Source organism: Acomys minous (genome assembly GCF_964271855.1).
Source record: "Acomys minous genome assembly, chromosome: 17".
NCBI classification, from domain to species: domain Eukaryota; kingdom Metazoa; phylum Chordata; class Mammalia; order Rodentia; family Muridae; genus Acomys; species Acomys minous.
Genome location: NC_140500.1, coordinates 18,252,245 through 18,268,680, shown reverse-complemented (window position 1 = coordinate 18,268,680; position 16,436 = coordinate 18,252,245). Strand labels below are relative to the sequence as shown.

Here is a 16,436-nt window from a genome sequence, read left to right as displayed (position 1 = left end):
AAACTCACAGAAACCCACCTGCCTCTGCTTCCCTGAGTGCTGGGATTACAGGCATGCGCAGCCCTGCCTGGCTTCCTGAGCTGGTCCTATTTCCATCCTCACTCACGTGTTCAACCCTAGCTGCATTAACACAGGGTAAGCAGAGTCGGTACCCAGGGGGGTTAGCGTCGATCTGCAAAGTTGTGAGCTGGAGAAAAGACTGTGACTAAAGCTTAGCTTCCAACTGCTGCGGCAAACATGGCTTTGCTCAATGCACTCACTCTTTTGCCCTCGACACTAAACCAAAATTGCAATGCCTTCTGGCACAGATAAGAAGACTGTCCCCTCTCCTCACCACACCTCCAGTGCTGACACCTCAACAAATGATACACTCTGAGGGGCAGTGAAGCGTGAGCATTTCTTTCAGGGACTCTAATAGCGTGCTGGGTGTGTCTTCAAGGCTGCGCCCAGACACCACTCAATTCCTCCCAGCAAGCCTGGGCAAGCAGAGCAGGAGATCTAAACAGCAGGGTATCACGGAAGCATTCTGACTGAACAGAGGAACAGCAAATAGACGCCACAGGCCTGTAACGTCTAGTTAACACCTACACATCAGAGAGCCACAGGAGTTCTAAGTCAAACCACAGGCTGTGGACCTGGCTCAGGGCCAGAGTCTAATATGCACAAGGCCCTAGGTTCGATCCCTGGAACTCCAAAAATAAAGACAGAAGTAAACTGAACTTTTCATTTGGCAGAAATGAAGAGTGCTCTTAACGGTAGAGCCACCTTCTGGCCCCCCACCCCCACGGCTTCGAGATTCTACCATATGGATGGACACAACAGTTTGTTTTCTTTCGTTCTTTTGCTAGTTCCATCCTCCTGGCAACTCTGCCTTGTGACCCATCACTTCCCCAAAGCCCCACGTCCTAAGACCAGAGCTTTGCTGATTTGATTAATTTTGGAGGAAGGGTATGGAACACAAATGGTGACACCACAGGACTTCCTAGAAGATGACCACAGACGGGAGACGGGAAAGTAGAGAAAACTTCCTATAATGGAGATCGCCAAGCTAGGTAGCATGCTTCCCAAGACTCTTCCTGTTTGAGGCTAGCCTAGAGTACACAACGGAGCCTGTCTATACAACTAAGTCACACACCCAATTAAGACCTCCAGTGACATTGAAACGTTGCCTCCTCCTTCTTCTTCACTTTTGTTTGCTTTTTAAGACAGAGTTTCTCTGTGTTGCCTTGGCTGGCCTGAACTCACTTTGTAGATTAGGTTGGCTTCAAACTCAGAGCCTCCTGAGTGCTGGGAATAAAGGCGTGCGTCACCACGCCTGGCTGAAGCATTGTGTTCTTAGCAAGTTGAGAAGAACATAGCGCCTCTGTGGTACAATTGCCAAAAGACATTTGTACCTTGATCTCTTAATCACAAGACAGCCAGACAAACACATACTCAGGAACAGTCTACAGCAGGGGTTCTGAACCTGTGGGTCAAGACACTCTTGGGGGTCAAATGACCATTTCACAGGGGTTAAATATCAGATATCCTGTATCTCAAATATTTATATTATGATTCATAATAATAGCAAAATTACAGTTATGAAGTAGCAATGAAAATAAATTCATGGTTGGGGTCATCACAACAAGAGGAACTGTATTACGGGGCATAGCAGTGGCCGGTGTGCTATGAATGGTACTGAACCTCTATTAATCTGGTTTTAATAACTGCATAAAATGTTAACAAGAAGGGAAACAATAAGTTAAACTGAGAGTTTAATTTAAAAGATTTTTTTTATCTTTGTTTACCACGTATATGCCCAGTTCTCAAGGAGGCCAGCAGAGGGCACTAGATCTCATTATGATGGTCATGAGCCACCATGTGGTTACGGGAATTGAACTCACACCTCTGAAGAGCAGCCAGTGAGTGCTCTTAACCTCTGAGCCATCTCTCCAGCACTCTTTTTTCCTTTTAAGTAATAATAATAGAGACAGTTTATTAGGCAAGACAAAACTACACCCAGTGGGTGTGGGTTAGTGAGCTGGGGAAAGGCGTGTATGGAAAAGTCACCTTTTCCCCCAAAATAAAACAGTAAGAGTTACAAAACAAGACATTTTGATAAACATTTCTTTCCTAACTATGGGATGAGTGATTTATTAATTCCTCTGCCCTTGAATATTTTTGTTTGCTTGATTGTAACAGTACTGTCTAAGACGGTCTTACTATGTAGCCCTGGCCTGGGACCTGCTACATAGACCAGGATAGGCTCAAACTCAGAGATCTGTCTGCTTTTGCCTCCTGGTGCTGGGATTAAAGGAGTGTGGCCCCGTGGCCAGTTTGCCCTTAAATAATGCACCCAATTACATGCAGAGTGTTTCCAAGGAGCTGAGAGAAGGTGGACTGTGAAGATATTTGCCCAAGATCAGAGCCAGCTCACTCACTGGCAGACCTCTCCTGCTTCTGCTGCTGCTGTGCAGCGAGCGCTCCCTGACAGAAGGCCCTGCCTAACTGCTAGACCCTAAACAACCGCCACCTCCAGGCCACGCTAAACATCATCAGCAAGTTCTCTGGAGCCCACTGCAGCTGAACAATCACTAGTTCACTCTGCTCCACCAGAGAAGGGTGCTGCATTTGCCAAGGATATGGAAGTTCAGCAAGGCCCTGAGGTCCTGGGGAGTGGAGCAAAGCCACGCTGCAGTAAAGGAACAGGGCAGGCCTAGCGAACAGGGAAGGCAGTGAGACTGCCATGGCTTTCTTAGGAGTGACTTGAGCAAATACTTCCTTTACTGGTTCCTAAGCAGCCCAAACGCTGCTTATCAGCCTCAGACACTACACTGAGGGAGCAAGGGAGAAGGAGTGGCCTTGCCTTGGCTGCCAAACGCAAGAAATACACCAGGGTAAAGTGACAGTCACAAAGCTTATGAGAGGAAAATGACTTGGTATGCGACAAGGAAGGTATTAGTAAGATGCTATGGGAAACAAAAGAAAAGGTTTGCCCCAAGATAGCAGCTTTAATAAACTGGATAACTGTTTAAAGTTACTCTTATCACATTTCTCTATTTATTGTGTGAAGGGTGCATGCAGAGGCAGGAGGATCTCTGTGAGTTAGAGGCCAGCCTAACCTATATGGCAAGTTCCAGGACAGCCAGAAGTATATAGAAATACTGTCTCAAAAAAAAAAAAAAAAGGCAAAAGAAGCATGTGCATGGGTGTATGGGTGTGACAGATGTGACCGACAGCACAAGCCTGCGTCCCAGTACAGGAAGAAGCATTCTATGCATTTATCGTGCAAGGCCAGCCTTAGGTATACTGCTGTGCTGCAGGCCTATCTTGGGAAAAGGACTTGGTTGCTCTGTATCCATGACCGTCACCCAACACATCCGGAAGACACCCGACCCGAGCTAAGCAATCAGACTCCCTCGTCTGTGATTTTGAGATCGGATCTTCGGGATCCAGTTTAGTCCGGGCTCTCCGAGGGCACTGAGGCACATCGAAGTGGGGCTATGCTCTGTGCTCTCAACTACTACCTTTTTTTCTTTTTTCTTTTCTTTCTTTCTTTCTTTTCTTTTCTTTTCTTTTTCTTTTTCTTTTTTTTATTTTTTATTTTTGAGACAGGGTTTTTCTCTGTATAGCCTTGGCTGTCCTGGAGTCACTTTGTAGACCAGGCTGGCCTCGAACTCACATCACTCTACCTGCCTCTGCTCCCAAGTGCTGGGATTAAAGGCTGACTGACTGTTCCTTTACACTTCAGCAGTAACCAAGAACACTAAGCCACCTGTTAATAACTAATACAAACGCAGACAAGCAATAAGATGAGCAGTGAGTGGAAGTCTGAAAAAAATGAATACTTTAAGGGAAGAAGATACAGCTCTGTGTGTGTGTGTGTGTGTGTGAGAGAGAGAGAGAGAGAGAGAGAGAGAGAGAGAGAGAGAGAGAGAGAGAGAGAGAGAGAGAGACAGATAGACAGACAGACAGAGACACAGAGAGAGACAGAGACAGAGAGAGACCTGACCTTGAGACAGGGTCTCCTACTGAACTATGCAACTACGCTGGCAGTCAGCCATCCCCAGTAATCCTCCTGTTTCCTTTCCATATGGCACCAGGGATATAGGCATGTGCATGAACACTCCTGGACTCTTACACGGGTGCCAGGGGATTTGAACTCAGTCCCCATGCTTGCATAGCAAGCACTCTTATCCACTGAACCATCGATCTCTCCAGCCCTTCAGAATCCGGACCAGGCTGTTTCTCAGGACAGAATACCTGCAGGACTTATCCCCCGCCCCCCAGTCAGACAGAGCTGTCAGGCATCCTCCGAAGACCACTACCTGAATCTCTAAGCAAACAGATTTCTAGATACTCGTTTCTTACTTCCCCAAGTGAGCACCTTGTGCTGGCAGACTGGACAGTTCCTGCTGCCTGCTGGGGGACGAGAGAGAGAGCCTGAGGGCAGGCTCTTCTGTAGCCTGAAAGACGGGATCCTGGCTCAGTCTCCTCCTCAGAGGCCCTGCCTGACTGCTGTCTTTCTGTCCGCCCACGGCATTAATAATTCTGATAAGAAACTTTTTTTGTTGTTTTGTTAAAACAGGGTTTCTCTGTATACCTCTGGCTGTCCTGGAACTCCATCTGTAGACCAGGCTGGCCTCGAACTCATAGAGATCTGCCTGCCTCTGCCTCCCAACTGCTGGGATCAAATACGTGTGCTACCACAGCCCAGATAATAATTCAGGTTCCATATGCTTTTAATATGTACCAGCACTTGGTGTATTTCCAACAACTGATTTATATTCTATTATGAGGTGACCTCTTGTACTCACTTCTCATTGCCAAGGAATTCTGGCATATGCCATGTGAGACACTACATGACGTGTTTAAACAATAATTAAACAACATACAGCTAGTTTCCTTATGTTATAACCAGCATCTGTAAACTCGACTATGGGTGAACTGACAAGACACAGAGATGAGGCAATTAAGGAGTATACTGTGACCAAGAAGAGACTTGATACCCTATGAGCATATACAGGGGGAGGAGGACCCCCTCAGTCACAGTCATAGGGGAGGAGAGTAAGGGGGAAAAGGGAGGGAGGGAGGAATGGGAGGATACAAGGGACTCCCTCTTCCTCCTCTTCCTCCCCTTCCTCCTCCTCCTCTTCTTCTTCTTTTTTTTTCAAGACAGAGTTTCTCTGTGTAATAGCCCTGGCTGGCCTGAAACTCACAGCGATCCGCCTGCCTCCGCCTCCTGAGTGCTGGGGTTACAGGTGTGCACCACCCCTGCCTGCCCAGCAACTCTCTCTCTTCTATATTTCTTTCAACAACATTCTAAATGTCACACCTTGCTTAAAGGAAATTAGAAAACAAAATGTCAAACAGGAAAGGCCTGTCAGGTCTCCGCAGAATCCTGTAGCTGAACTAAAGAAGGCTACAAAGAGGCAGCAACTGCAGCATGGCTCCCTGTATGGTTCTCCTGGAGTTGGCACTGACACACAAACAGAAACCACCAACAGCAGGCCAGAATTAATAACCCTGCCTGCCTCCTGCAGCCTTCGTGCTGAGACTAAACACATGCTTCCTCCTGAACCGTTTTCTTTTTTTTTTTTTAAGATTTATTTATTTATTTACATTATGTATACAGTGTTCTGCCTGCATGTAACACCGGCAGGCCAGAAGAGGGCACCAGATCTCATTGTAGATGGTTGTGAGCCATCATGTGGTTGCTGGGAATTGAACTCATGACCTTTGAAAGAGCAGCTAGTGCTCTTAACTTTTGAGCCATCTCTCCAGCCCCTGAACCGTTTTCTTACTGAAGAAAAAAAACCCAGCAACTAAATTCATGTGTAAAATATATAGCAAATACAAAAGTAATGGATTTAAACATGTAACCTGCCTTCTAGCCGGTCTCTTCAACAGTCAGCTGTCCCTCAAAGTGCGGGGATATCAGGCTTTCTTTTCCCATGGTCCTTGCCAGGACCCTAAACACACAGCACAATGCTGATTTTGTTTGTTGTTTGTTTGTGAGACAGGGTTCTCTGTGTAGTCCTGGCTGTCCTGGACTCACTTTGTAGACCAGGCTGGCCTCGAACTCACAGCGATCCGCCTGCCTCTGCCTCCCAAGTGCTGGGATTAAAGGCGTGCGCCACCACGCCCGGCTACAATATTGATTTTACTTTTTGACTTGTTCTACATTTTCTTTGTATGTACATTTGGGCACGCATGCCACAGTGTACGCTGGTGGTCAGACAACAGTTTCCAGTGTCCCCGTGGCGGCGCCTAATCCCAGAGATTCGAAACTAAACACATCTTTAAAAATGTCAACCACTAATTGACTTGCTCTCTCTATACATTCTCGAAGCCTCTCACATAGATGTATTTACAAGTCCACCACAGCACTGCATGCCCGAAGGCTGAGGCCGGAGAACTTGCAAGAGTTCAAAGCTAGCCTGGACTATATAGCAAGATCTTGTTGCGAAAACAGTTGCTGTTTTTTTTTTTTTAACATGAAAAAATATTGGCAATGTTGTTGAGTAAGCTAGAAATCTGAAACTCATGCCCTTACTGTCATTAATGACATGAGCTGCAGGATATGCTCAAAAAAGGCTCTGAGGGAGTAAAAAGATGACTCAGTAGTTGAGAGCACTCGTTGCTTGCTTTTACAGAGGATACATGTACCCACCAACCACATGGTGGCTCACAGTCCTCTGTAATTGCAGTTTTAGGGGATCCTAGTGCCCTCTTGTGACTTCTGCAGATACTACTCACGTGGTGGTACACATTCTTACATGTTTACAAAATTCCATACACATAAAATAAAATAAAAATAAATTAATATTTCTCTTCATTTTTAAAATAATTTGCGTGTCAGATCTTGGAGTTACTAACAGTTGTGAGCTGCCACATGGCTGCTGGGGATTTGAACCCAGGTCCTCTGGAAGAGCAGTCAGTGCTTTTAACTGCTGACCCATCTCTCCAGCCCCCTAGACAAATATTTTTAAAGGACTTTGAGTAGGGCTCTGCTGAGGGAGTAGGCATGGCTGGTGCCAGCACAGGCGTGTGGATGCCCAGGCCTTCTCCCAGCCCACAGGCGCCTCTTTACACCATGGCTATGCTACAGCTGGGGCGTCAGGAGAAAACACTCCACACTTCTCTGGGAATTCTTGTTTTCACTACGATAGATCAACTTCCAAAACAAAGCTCTGCTGAGCCCTCTGCTGACCTGCATGGCAATTAGAGACACTTGGAACGTTTGAAAGACAAGCAGAGTTCAAAACAAACTCAAGAAGCCTTGCTAAATGCTGCCTGGTGTGCAGAACAGACTATTTACATAAATGTGTAAGTCATGCATTTCTTAGATCAAAGAAATCAGAGTAGTAATGTAGAAGTTTATCATGAATTTTTGAAATCTGAGAGAGCAAGAATCTTCTGATTATTTTTTGTTTGTTTGTTTGTTTTTCGAGACAGGGTTTCTCTGACAGACAGACAGACAGACAGACAGACACACACACACACACACACACACACACACACAGAATCTTTGGGGTTTCTTGGGTGGGAGGGTTGTGAGACAGGGTCTCTCTGTGTAGCCTTGGCTGTCCTGGACTCGCTTTGTAGACCAGGCTGGCCTCCAACTCACAGCAATCCGCCTGCCTCTGCCTCCCGAGTGCTGGGATTAAAGGCGTGCACCACCACACCCGGCTCAAGATGTTTCTTTTCTTAATCAGGTTGCTGTAAAATTAATTTAAATGTAATCAGTATCTGTTGTTAGCATTTATATGCACAAGACAATCAGAACATCTGCGTGGCCGGGTGTGGCAGCCTGTGATCGCAGGACACAGGGAGGCAGAGGCAGGCTGGTCATTGTGAGTTCAAGGCTAGCCTGGTCTACAAAGGCAGTTCCAGGACAGACAGGGCTGGTACTCAGAGAAACCCTGTGTTGGGGGAAAACAAAAAACAAAAAACCAAAACAAAACAAAACAAAAAAACATTTTTCCTCTTATGTTTTAGTCTTTTATAATTTCACACATGTATAAAATGAATTTTATTTTTTGTCTTTTACACCCCTAAATCCTATCTTCTACTCCCCCCTCGACTCTTATTAAAGATTCTATGTGGGGCCGGGCGTGGTGGCGCGTGCCTTTAATCCCAGCACTCAGGAGGCAGAGGCGGGTGGATTGCTGTGAGTTCGAGGCCAGCCTGGTCTACAAAGCGAGTCAAGGACAGCCAAGGCTACACAGAGAGACCCTGTCTTGCAACCCCCCCAAAAAACCCCAAAGATTCTGTGTGTGTGTGTGTCTGTCTGTCTGTCTCTGTGTGTGTGTGTGTGTGTATGTGTGTGTGTGTGTGTGTGTGTGTGTCTGTAGATAACTAAAGAAACTAGAATATGGCCTGGAATTATTCTGGAGATGAAGTTACAGGAAGCTGTGCGCCACCCACTGTCTCGGAGGTCCTAACCAGCGAGACATCTCTGCAGCCCACTCAGATATCACTATAAGCCAGGATAGGTAAAACTTTGTGTAGTTTGGTTTTTCACACTTATCTGGTATGAGTATACATGTGGGTGGGCACTACACACATGAAGGTCAGAGGACAGATTATAGTAGTTTGGAGGATCAAATTGAAGTCATCAGGCTTGGCAGAAAGTACCTTTACCTACTAAGCCACCTCATCAGCCCCTGGATTTATTTATTTTTTATTTTTCATTTTTGAGACAGGGTTCCTCTGTGTAGCCTTGGCTGTCCTAGACTCTTCAAAGTGATGAAGCACACACAAGTGTACAACTTCATCTTGATAGATCCTCCCTTCCTCAAAATACAATTTCAGGCCTAGCACAGTGGTGAAAGCCTGTGGTGCCAGTGCTCCAGAGACAAGGTGGAAGGATCTGGAACTCAAGGCCAGCCTAGGCTAAATGGTGAGACCTGATCTAAAATGAAACAGAGATACAGCTTGAGGCTGGGGATGTAGAGCAATAGGCAGAATGTTTGCCTAGCAGGAATAAAGCCCTGGGTTCAACACTCAGCACTCCCTAAAACCACCTGTGGTGATGCAGGCCTCGACCCCCCGACTCAGTCCTGGAACTCTCTTTGTAGACCAGGCTGGCCTCAAACTCACAGAGATCTGCCTGTCTCTGTCTTCCCAGTGCTGGGATCAAAGTTGTGCACTGTCACGCCTCCGGTTTTATTTTAAGTTCATTGAAATCTATTGATGTTTTCCCTTGCAAGAATAATTAATAAATAGCAAAGTTTTTTTTTTCAGAAGCCTGTTTGTAATTTTTTTTATACACAGCAATGAAGAGAATCTTAAAACTTGTCACTGTAATTCATATGTTAAAGATGTGTCTTGCAGGACACGGTATCTAACAAGGCTGGGGAAACTGAGACAAATGGATCAAAAGCTCAAGATCAGGGCCAGGCCAGTGCAGTAGCTCAGTGCCTAAGGCGCTTGCTGTCAGGCCTGATGAGCTGAGCTCAGTCCATGGAGGAAGGAAAGAACAGATTCCTGCAGGCTGTCCTCCAGTCTCCACTGTCCCTGGCCCCAACATGCACAATCAATAAATCTAATAAACGTTTTAAATGGGTTCAAGGCCAGTCTCATTTACACAGTGATTCATATTCCTTCTCTTTCATCCCCCTTACTCATGTTAAAAGTAGGACTCAGGGGCTAGAGTGATGGCTCAGAGGTTAAGAGCACTGTCTGTTCTTCCATAGGTCCTGAGTTCAATTCTCAGCAACCACATGGTAACTCACAACCACCTATGATGAGATCTGGTGCCCTCTCCTGGAGTGCAGGCACACCTGTGGGCAGAATACTGTATAAATCACAAATAAATCTTTAAAATAAATAAATAAATAAATAAATAAATAAAAGGAGGTCTCAGAGTTTAGATATATCCTAAAAATCAAAGTCACCATGTGTAAGGCATTAGGTTCAATGTGTGCACTACACACACACACACACACACACACACACACACACACACAGCAATACTGGGGCTGGAGAGATTTAAGAGTGCCATGTATGGCTCTTGCAGAGGACTCAAGTTCAGTTCCCCGCACCTCCATCTGGCTGTACCCCCAGCTCCAGGGGATCTGCCTCCTCTGTGCTCCTTATATACCTGCACAGACATGCACATACACGTGATTAGATTTTATTCTTAAAGATCTTAAAAAGAAATCAGCCGGGTGTAGTGGCGCATGCCTTTAATCCCAACACTTGGGAGGCAGAGGCAGGTGGATCGCTGTGAGTTCAAGGCCAGCCTGTTCTACAAAGTGAGTCTAGGACAGCCAAGGAAGGCTACATAGAGAAACCCTGTCTCAAAAAAAAAGGAAAGAAAGAAAGAAAAAAGAAACAAAAAAGAAACGCAGAGAGGGTGTCTAAAAAGGCAGTGGAGAAGGTGGAGAACAGGAAGTTATTCCTGGTGAGCTGGCGCTGGAATGGAGGGGCCGCTTCCAGGGGATGCCGTTTGCCAGAGACTCACCATTGTGGGGAGCTGGTCTGTAACAGGGGAACTGAAGGACTTATCTAGGCCTTCCAAACACCCAACACATGGCTGGGAGACAGCCTCAACCCCTCCTCTGAAGAGTTCAATTCAAACATTTTCTGTGCTCTGGCAAGAACAAACATTAACTTGTTCTTTCAGTGGGTACCACGCCAGGAAAACGGTAGGGTTTCCACAGGAAAATCTAAACAGCCAGAAATGAACTGTTTTATTTAGAGCAAAGGACCCTGGCAAAAAAAGGAATTTGTTACAAGATATTCTTTCCTGTCTAGTTTGGATGGGGCCTTCGCCATAAAAAGATTTAAAAAAAAAAAAGCCATATACACCTTAGACACTATTAACAAGACTAGGCAAGGCATCATTTTCAGCAAGGAATATTGATATTTTCTTTCATTTTTCCCCCCTCATTTTATCTTACATGTATGAGTGCTTTGCCTCATGTGCCCAGACATGTGTGTCTGTGCTCCATGTGTCTGAGAAGGCCAGAAGGAGGCACCGGATTCCTAAGAACTGGAGTTGTGGGTGCTTGTGAGCCACTATGTGGGTGCTGAGCACTCAACAATGCAAGGTGCCTCGGCTCCAGCTGTGGGGAGAGGGCTCCTGTGAAGTCAGGGTCTCTTGTAGCTCAAGCTGCCCTTGACTTTGACTTCTGATCTTGGTGTTTCTATTTCCCCAGTGTTAGGATTACAGGTTTGCCCACCATGCCCAGCTTTCATCTTTCTTTTTATTTTATTTTATTTTTTGGTTTTCCAAGACAGGAAGGATTTCTCTGTGTAGAGCAGGCTGGCCTTGAATTCAGAGATCTACCTGCTTCTGCCTCCTGAGTGCTGAGATCAAAGGCGTGTACTACCACCTGGCTTTATTTTTATTTTTATTTCTTTTTTATTTTTTAAGATTTATTTATCTATTATTTATACGACGTTCTGGGCATGGTGGTGTACCCTTTTAAGCCCAGCACTCGGGAGGCAGAGGCAGGTGAATCTCAGTGAGTTTGAGGCCAGCCTGGTCTACAAAGTGAGTCCAGGACAACCAAGGCTACACAGAGAAACCCTGTCTTAAAAAGAAGAAAAGAAGAAGAAGAAGAAGAAGAAGAAGAAGAAGAAGAAGAAGAAGAAGAAGAAGAAGAAGAAGAAAGCTTGCATACACTTGTACACTTGAGGAGAGCAGAGGACACAGTGGTATCTATAGTCCACACTGAGCTTTCATATTTTATTTCTAAAGGGAAATCACATTTGGCGGGGTGGGTTAAGTAGGGCCTCCCTGTATAGCCCTGGCTGGCCTGGAACTCACCACACAACGCAGAACCACAGTGGGCCGACCAATACTTTCTTAGGCAATTCTAGGTCCCAAGGTCATGACACGCCTTCAATTCCATATTAATAACAAGTATACTTGGGCATATATATTCCCGGGGTCAAACCTAAGGCCTTTAAAATGTCAGGTAAGGTAAGCACCCTGTCCCTGAGCTACACCCCAACTCCAGTATCACTAGCAGGAGTTTAGATATCCTAAGCCCCAATGCTAGCTACCCCCCAAGAAATAGCAGCATCAACTGCCTAGGCTCAGCAAAGCTCCTGAGTGTGCCTTTACAGCCTGTCTCTGTCTCCAAGTTTCACTGCCAGCTTCAGATATAAGAAAAGATATTTCAAATTTGCTTATTAAAATTAAAAATTGAAACAAACCTGCCTCGTTTGGTCAGTCAAACAGCTATAAAATTCAGAGGGGGGAGGAGGGTGAAAAACCACAGGAAACTTAAAAGTTAGGTGTTACCCATACAACGAAAGGGTTAGTACTAGTGATCTGTATTCAGTCATCAAAAACTAAGTATAGGAACTGGCTCAGCAGGTAAAGGCACTTGCTGCATAGATGTGGTGACCCGGAGTTCCATCCCCAGACCCACTTAAACATGGAAGGAGAGAATTGACTTCACAACACTGCCTCATCCCACTCATCTATAATAACAAGTAACTTTTTTTTTTTTTTGAGGTGGGGTATCTTTACATAGCCCTGGCAGTACTGGAACTGGCTGGCCTGAACACACAGAGATCCACCTGCCTCTGCTTCTCAAGTGCTGGGACTAAAAGGCCTGCAAGCACCACACCTGGCAATAATAAGTACGGTAACATTTTTAAAAAGAGGTAAGCTTAGCTGGACGTGGAGGCTCACGCCTTTAATCCCAGCACTCAGGAGACAGAGGCAGGTGGATCACTGTGAGTTTAAGGCCAGCCTGGTCTACAAGGCGAGTCCAGGACAACCAGGACTACACAGAGAAACCCTGGGGGGGGGGGGGGGGGGGAGAAGAGGTAAGCTTAAAAAAAAAGTTAAGCTTGGCAACCTGGCTTCTATCTTTGGCATTAAAAATTGGTGCACTAAATATGAGCACAGTAGGGCTACACACATGTAATCCTGGCCAAAGGATAAGAGTTCAAGATAAGTTGGTTATGTAAGACCATCTCAAAAAGCAACAAAACAAGTGTGTGTGCCTTTAATAAATGGGGCTTCATGAAACTGAAAAGCACTGTCAAAAGGGCAAAAGGGCAAAAGGGCAACCTACAGACTGGGAAAAGATCTTCATCAGCTCCACATCCGAAGAGGGCTGACATCCAAAATATATAAAGAACTCAAGAAAGTAGGTACCAACAAACCAAAGAATCCAATTTTAAGAAATGGGACACAGATCGAAACAGAGAATTCTCAGCAAAGGAATCCCTAATGGCCAAGAAGCACTTAAAGAAATGCTCACCATCCTTAGTCATCAGGGAAATGCAAATCAAAACAACTCTGAGATTCCATCTTACGCCTGTCAACATGGCTCAGACCAAAAACCTAAGTGAGAGAGCTCATGCTGGTAAGGATGCAGAGCAAGGGGAACACTCCCCCATTGATGGTGGGAGTGTAAACCTGTACAGCCACTTTGGATGGCACTGATCTACCTCAAGTCCTAGCTATAGCACTCCTGGGCATATACCCAAAGGACACTTGCTCAACTATGTTCACAGCAGCTTTATTCAGAGTGGGGCTGGGGAGGCAGGGGAGGGTTATTCTGGATAGAAGGGTGAGGACGGGAACAGGAGGGATCAAAGTTGGGGGAGGACAGAAGGAGAGAGCGCTGGGAGGGACAGCTGGAATGGGGAGGCATCTCTGGAAGAAGCTGGACACCTAGTACAATGCAAACTCCCAGGCATCTATGAAGGTGACCATAGCTAAGACTCCTAGCAGTGAGGGATACGGAGCCTGAACCGACCATCTCCCGTTACCAGGCAAGCCTTCCAGTCAGTGGAGCGATTGGGACACCAACCTAGCCACGAAATCTTCAACCTACAATTTGTCCTGCCTGCAAAAAAGTGCTGGGGTAAAGAGGGCATAGGAACTGTGGGGGTGGGGGTGGGGCTAACCAATGGTCCATCCTGAGACCCATGCCACGAGAGGGAACCCACCCCTGACATTGCCTGGAGGACCAGGAGCCAGAGGCTGGAGAGCCCAGAGACCTAGGAGAGAACCAAACACAAATGGGGGGGGGGGGGGAGTCAATGAAAGAATTCCTAATATCATCTGCTTTACTCCTAGATCAGTGCCTGTCCAATTGCCGTCAGAGAGGCTTCGCCTGTAACTGATGGGGGCAGATACAGAGACTCCCAGCCAACCACCGAGTGAAGTTCGGGAAATCCTGCAGAAGATGGGAAGGAAGGATTCTGAGAGGCAGATGGGTCAAGGACACCACCAAGAAAACCCAAAGAGTCAACTAACCTGGGCCCAGAGGGGCTCACAGGGATGGAACCACCAACCAGGTAACCTGCCCGGGTCTGACCTAGACCCTTTGCACATGTATTAATTACAGTTGTGGAGCTTGGTCTTCTCATGAGAGACTCCTAACGGTGGGAGGAGAAGCTGTTGTCTGCTTTGGGGACCCTTTTCACCTATTGGGTGCCTCCTCCAGGCTTCATAGGAGAGGAGGTGCCCAGCCTTACTGCAACTTGATATGCCATGGCTGGCTGATATCCACAGGACGCCTGCCCTTTTCTGAAAAGGAGCAGGAGTGAATGGAAAGGGGGGAGGGAGGAAGGGAGGGGAGGGGAGGAGGGGAGGGGAGGGAGGGGGAAACTGCAGTAAAAAAAAAAAAAGTGTATGCCCAGTATACAAGTATATCCAGGCTGGGTGATACATGTCTATATAAGACACTTGGGAGGCTCAGGCCAGCCTGAACTATATGGAGAGTTTATCACTCTCAAAAAATATTGATGACGACTTAAAAAGCAAGACACTCACTCCCTTTTAGCAACAAATAAGTTAAACAGCGACAGAAGCTGCAGATCTGCCTAGGGCGGGACAAAGGTTCAGCGACTCACACAGGTGCCTTTGATGTCAACTGAAAGTTTGAGGTGGTTTCTTTGGCAGAAAAAGTGGGAGGAAAGGGCTTTAAAATTACTCCTTTAAGCCTCAAGTCTAGAAGATGATTAAAACAAACAAACAAACAAACAACCCCCAAACTATCCCAATTTTAAAGTCAGGTCCTTCTTGTTCCCTAAAACCCTGAATCATGGGAGGCAGAGGCAGATAGATCCATATGAGTTCGAGGCCAGCCTGGTTCAGTCAGGCCAAGGCTACATAAGACCTGTCTCTAAACAAATAAAAATGATCACATCACCATGATGTGATCTTTACTTCTCTAAAATCATTCAGTTAAAAACGAAAGCCCCTCCCCCCAAAAACCGAAAGATCACAAATGAACGAAATATCTGATTTGAATCAGAGACGCTCAATACTAACTTATAACCCGACCGTATACTTGTAAAAGTATTTTGCTGCTGTTGCTTTCAGAATGGGTGGGGGGTGTGAACACATTTCAGAGAGCAGCTATCATCATGTTTAAAGAATTTACTTGATGAAAGACGAAAACAGCTTTCGGAGGCGGAGATAGGGGACCAGAAGTTCAAAGTCATCTTCATTAGCAAGTTTCTGCGTGAGACCGACTGGGGTGGGGGTGGGGTGGGGAGAGTCTCTACTCCGTCTTTGTAACTTCTTAAAAGATGGCTTCGAACCAGCTAAAAACTATTTTAAACATTAGGCTAAATCCTTACACACCAAGTCTTTATTTGCTGTGGTAATGGGATGGCAAATGGAGAACGTAGTTGGCATGTTTGATTTCAGTCCTCACACAATGCCAAAGTTTTGAGCCAAAGATTTCACGCGGCCCTCGTAGCTGACGAAAAAACGAACAGGCTGAGATTGCAACCCCTACGTTTTCGCTCACTCTGTGGACCAGGCAAAAAAGGGGGGTCTTGGCAGAGAAACGGGGGACACGAACAAGAGGTATGGAACAGTCTAAACCAAGACCGACTATGCCGATTAAAAGAACTCCTGGAACGCAGGGGAAGGAAGGAAGGAGGAAAGAAGAGGAAAAGAACAGTTTTGCGTTTTCAGTCCTCGGACTCCGTTCCAGAATTCCGCAATGACTGCCAAAAGCAACGGCCTTGGAACCAATTAACCATCATCACTCGCGACCTTCCGCTTCGACTCCCAGGAGGGACCTCGTTCCAGTTCAGTTCTGACTCCACTTGAGAAAGACTAGAAGGGCGAACGCGTTGCAAGTGAGGGAATCGGAGGCCCTGTGGGAGTCGGGCGAGCTTTGGGGGGTGGGGGGGGAGGAGAACGACGACTCCAAGGGAGCTGCAGGAGAGAGTGCGGGCGCGGGATGCACACAGCGCCTGCCCAGCCTAGGGACCCGATCTGGCCGCCGCCCTCTCAGCCTGGAGACCCTGCCCGCACCTCCGCCACCCCTGTTCCTGACCTGTCCCCGCGGGGTCCCGATGCGCAGCGCGCCGCCTCCATACTCCCCTGCCGGTGGCATCGGCTTCCAGACCCCGAGACGCTGCCACCGGGATGGAAGGGTGGGGGTGGGATGGAGGCGGTCAGGCCCCGCCCCTAACAACCACACCCCGCACTGTCGCAGACGCCCATTGGTCCA

General features: G+C 46.7%; 1 protein-coding gene across 1 annotated transcript in view; it reads right to left on the bottom strand.

Annotated features, from left to right (window-relative positions):
• TULP3 (TUB like protein 3) overlaps positions 1-16,398 on the bottom strand; it is a 31,969-nt gene extending 15,571 nt beyond the window's left edge. The window contains exon 1 of the mRNA XM_084766296.1: positions 16,260-16,398. Coding sequence (XP_084622422.1) covers positions 16,260-16,300 — 41 coding nt within the window. The 5' untranslated portion in view covers positions 16,301-16,398. The remainder of the gene's footprint in view (positions 1-16,259) is intronic.
• Between the last annotated feature and the right edge of the window lie 38 nt (positions 16,399-16,436).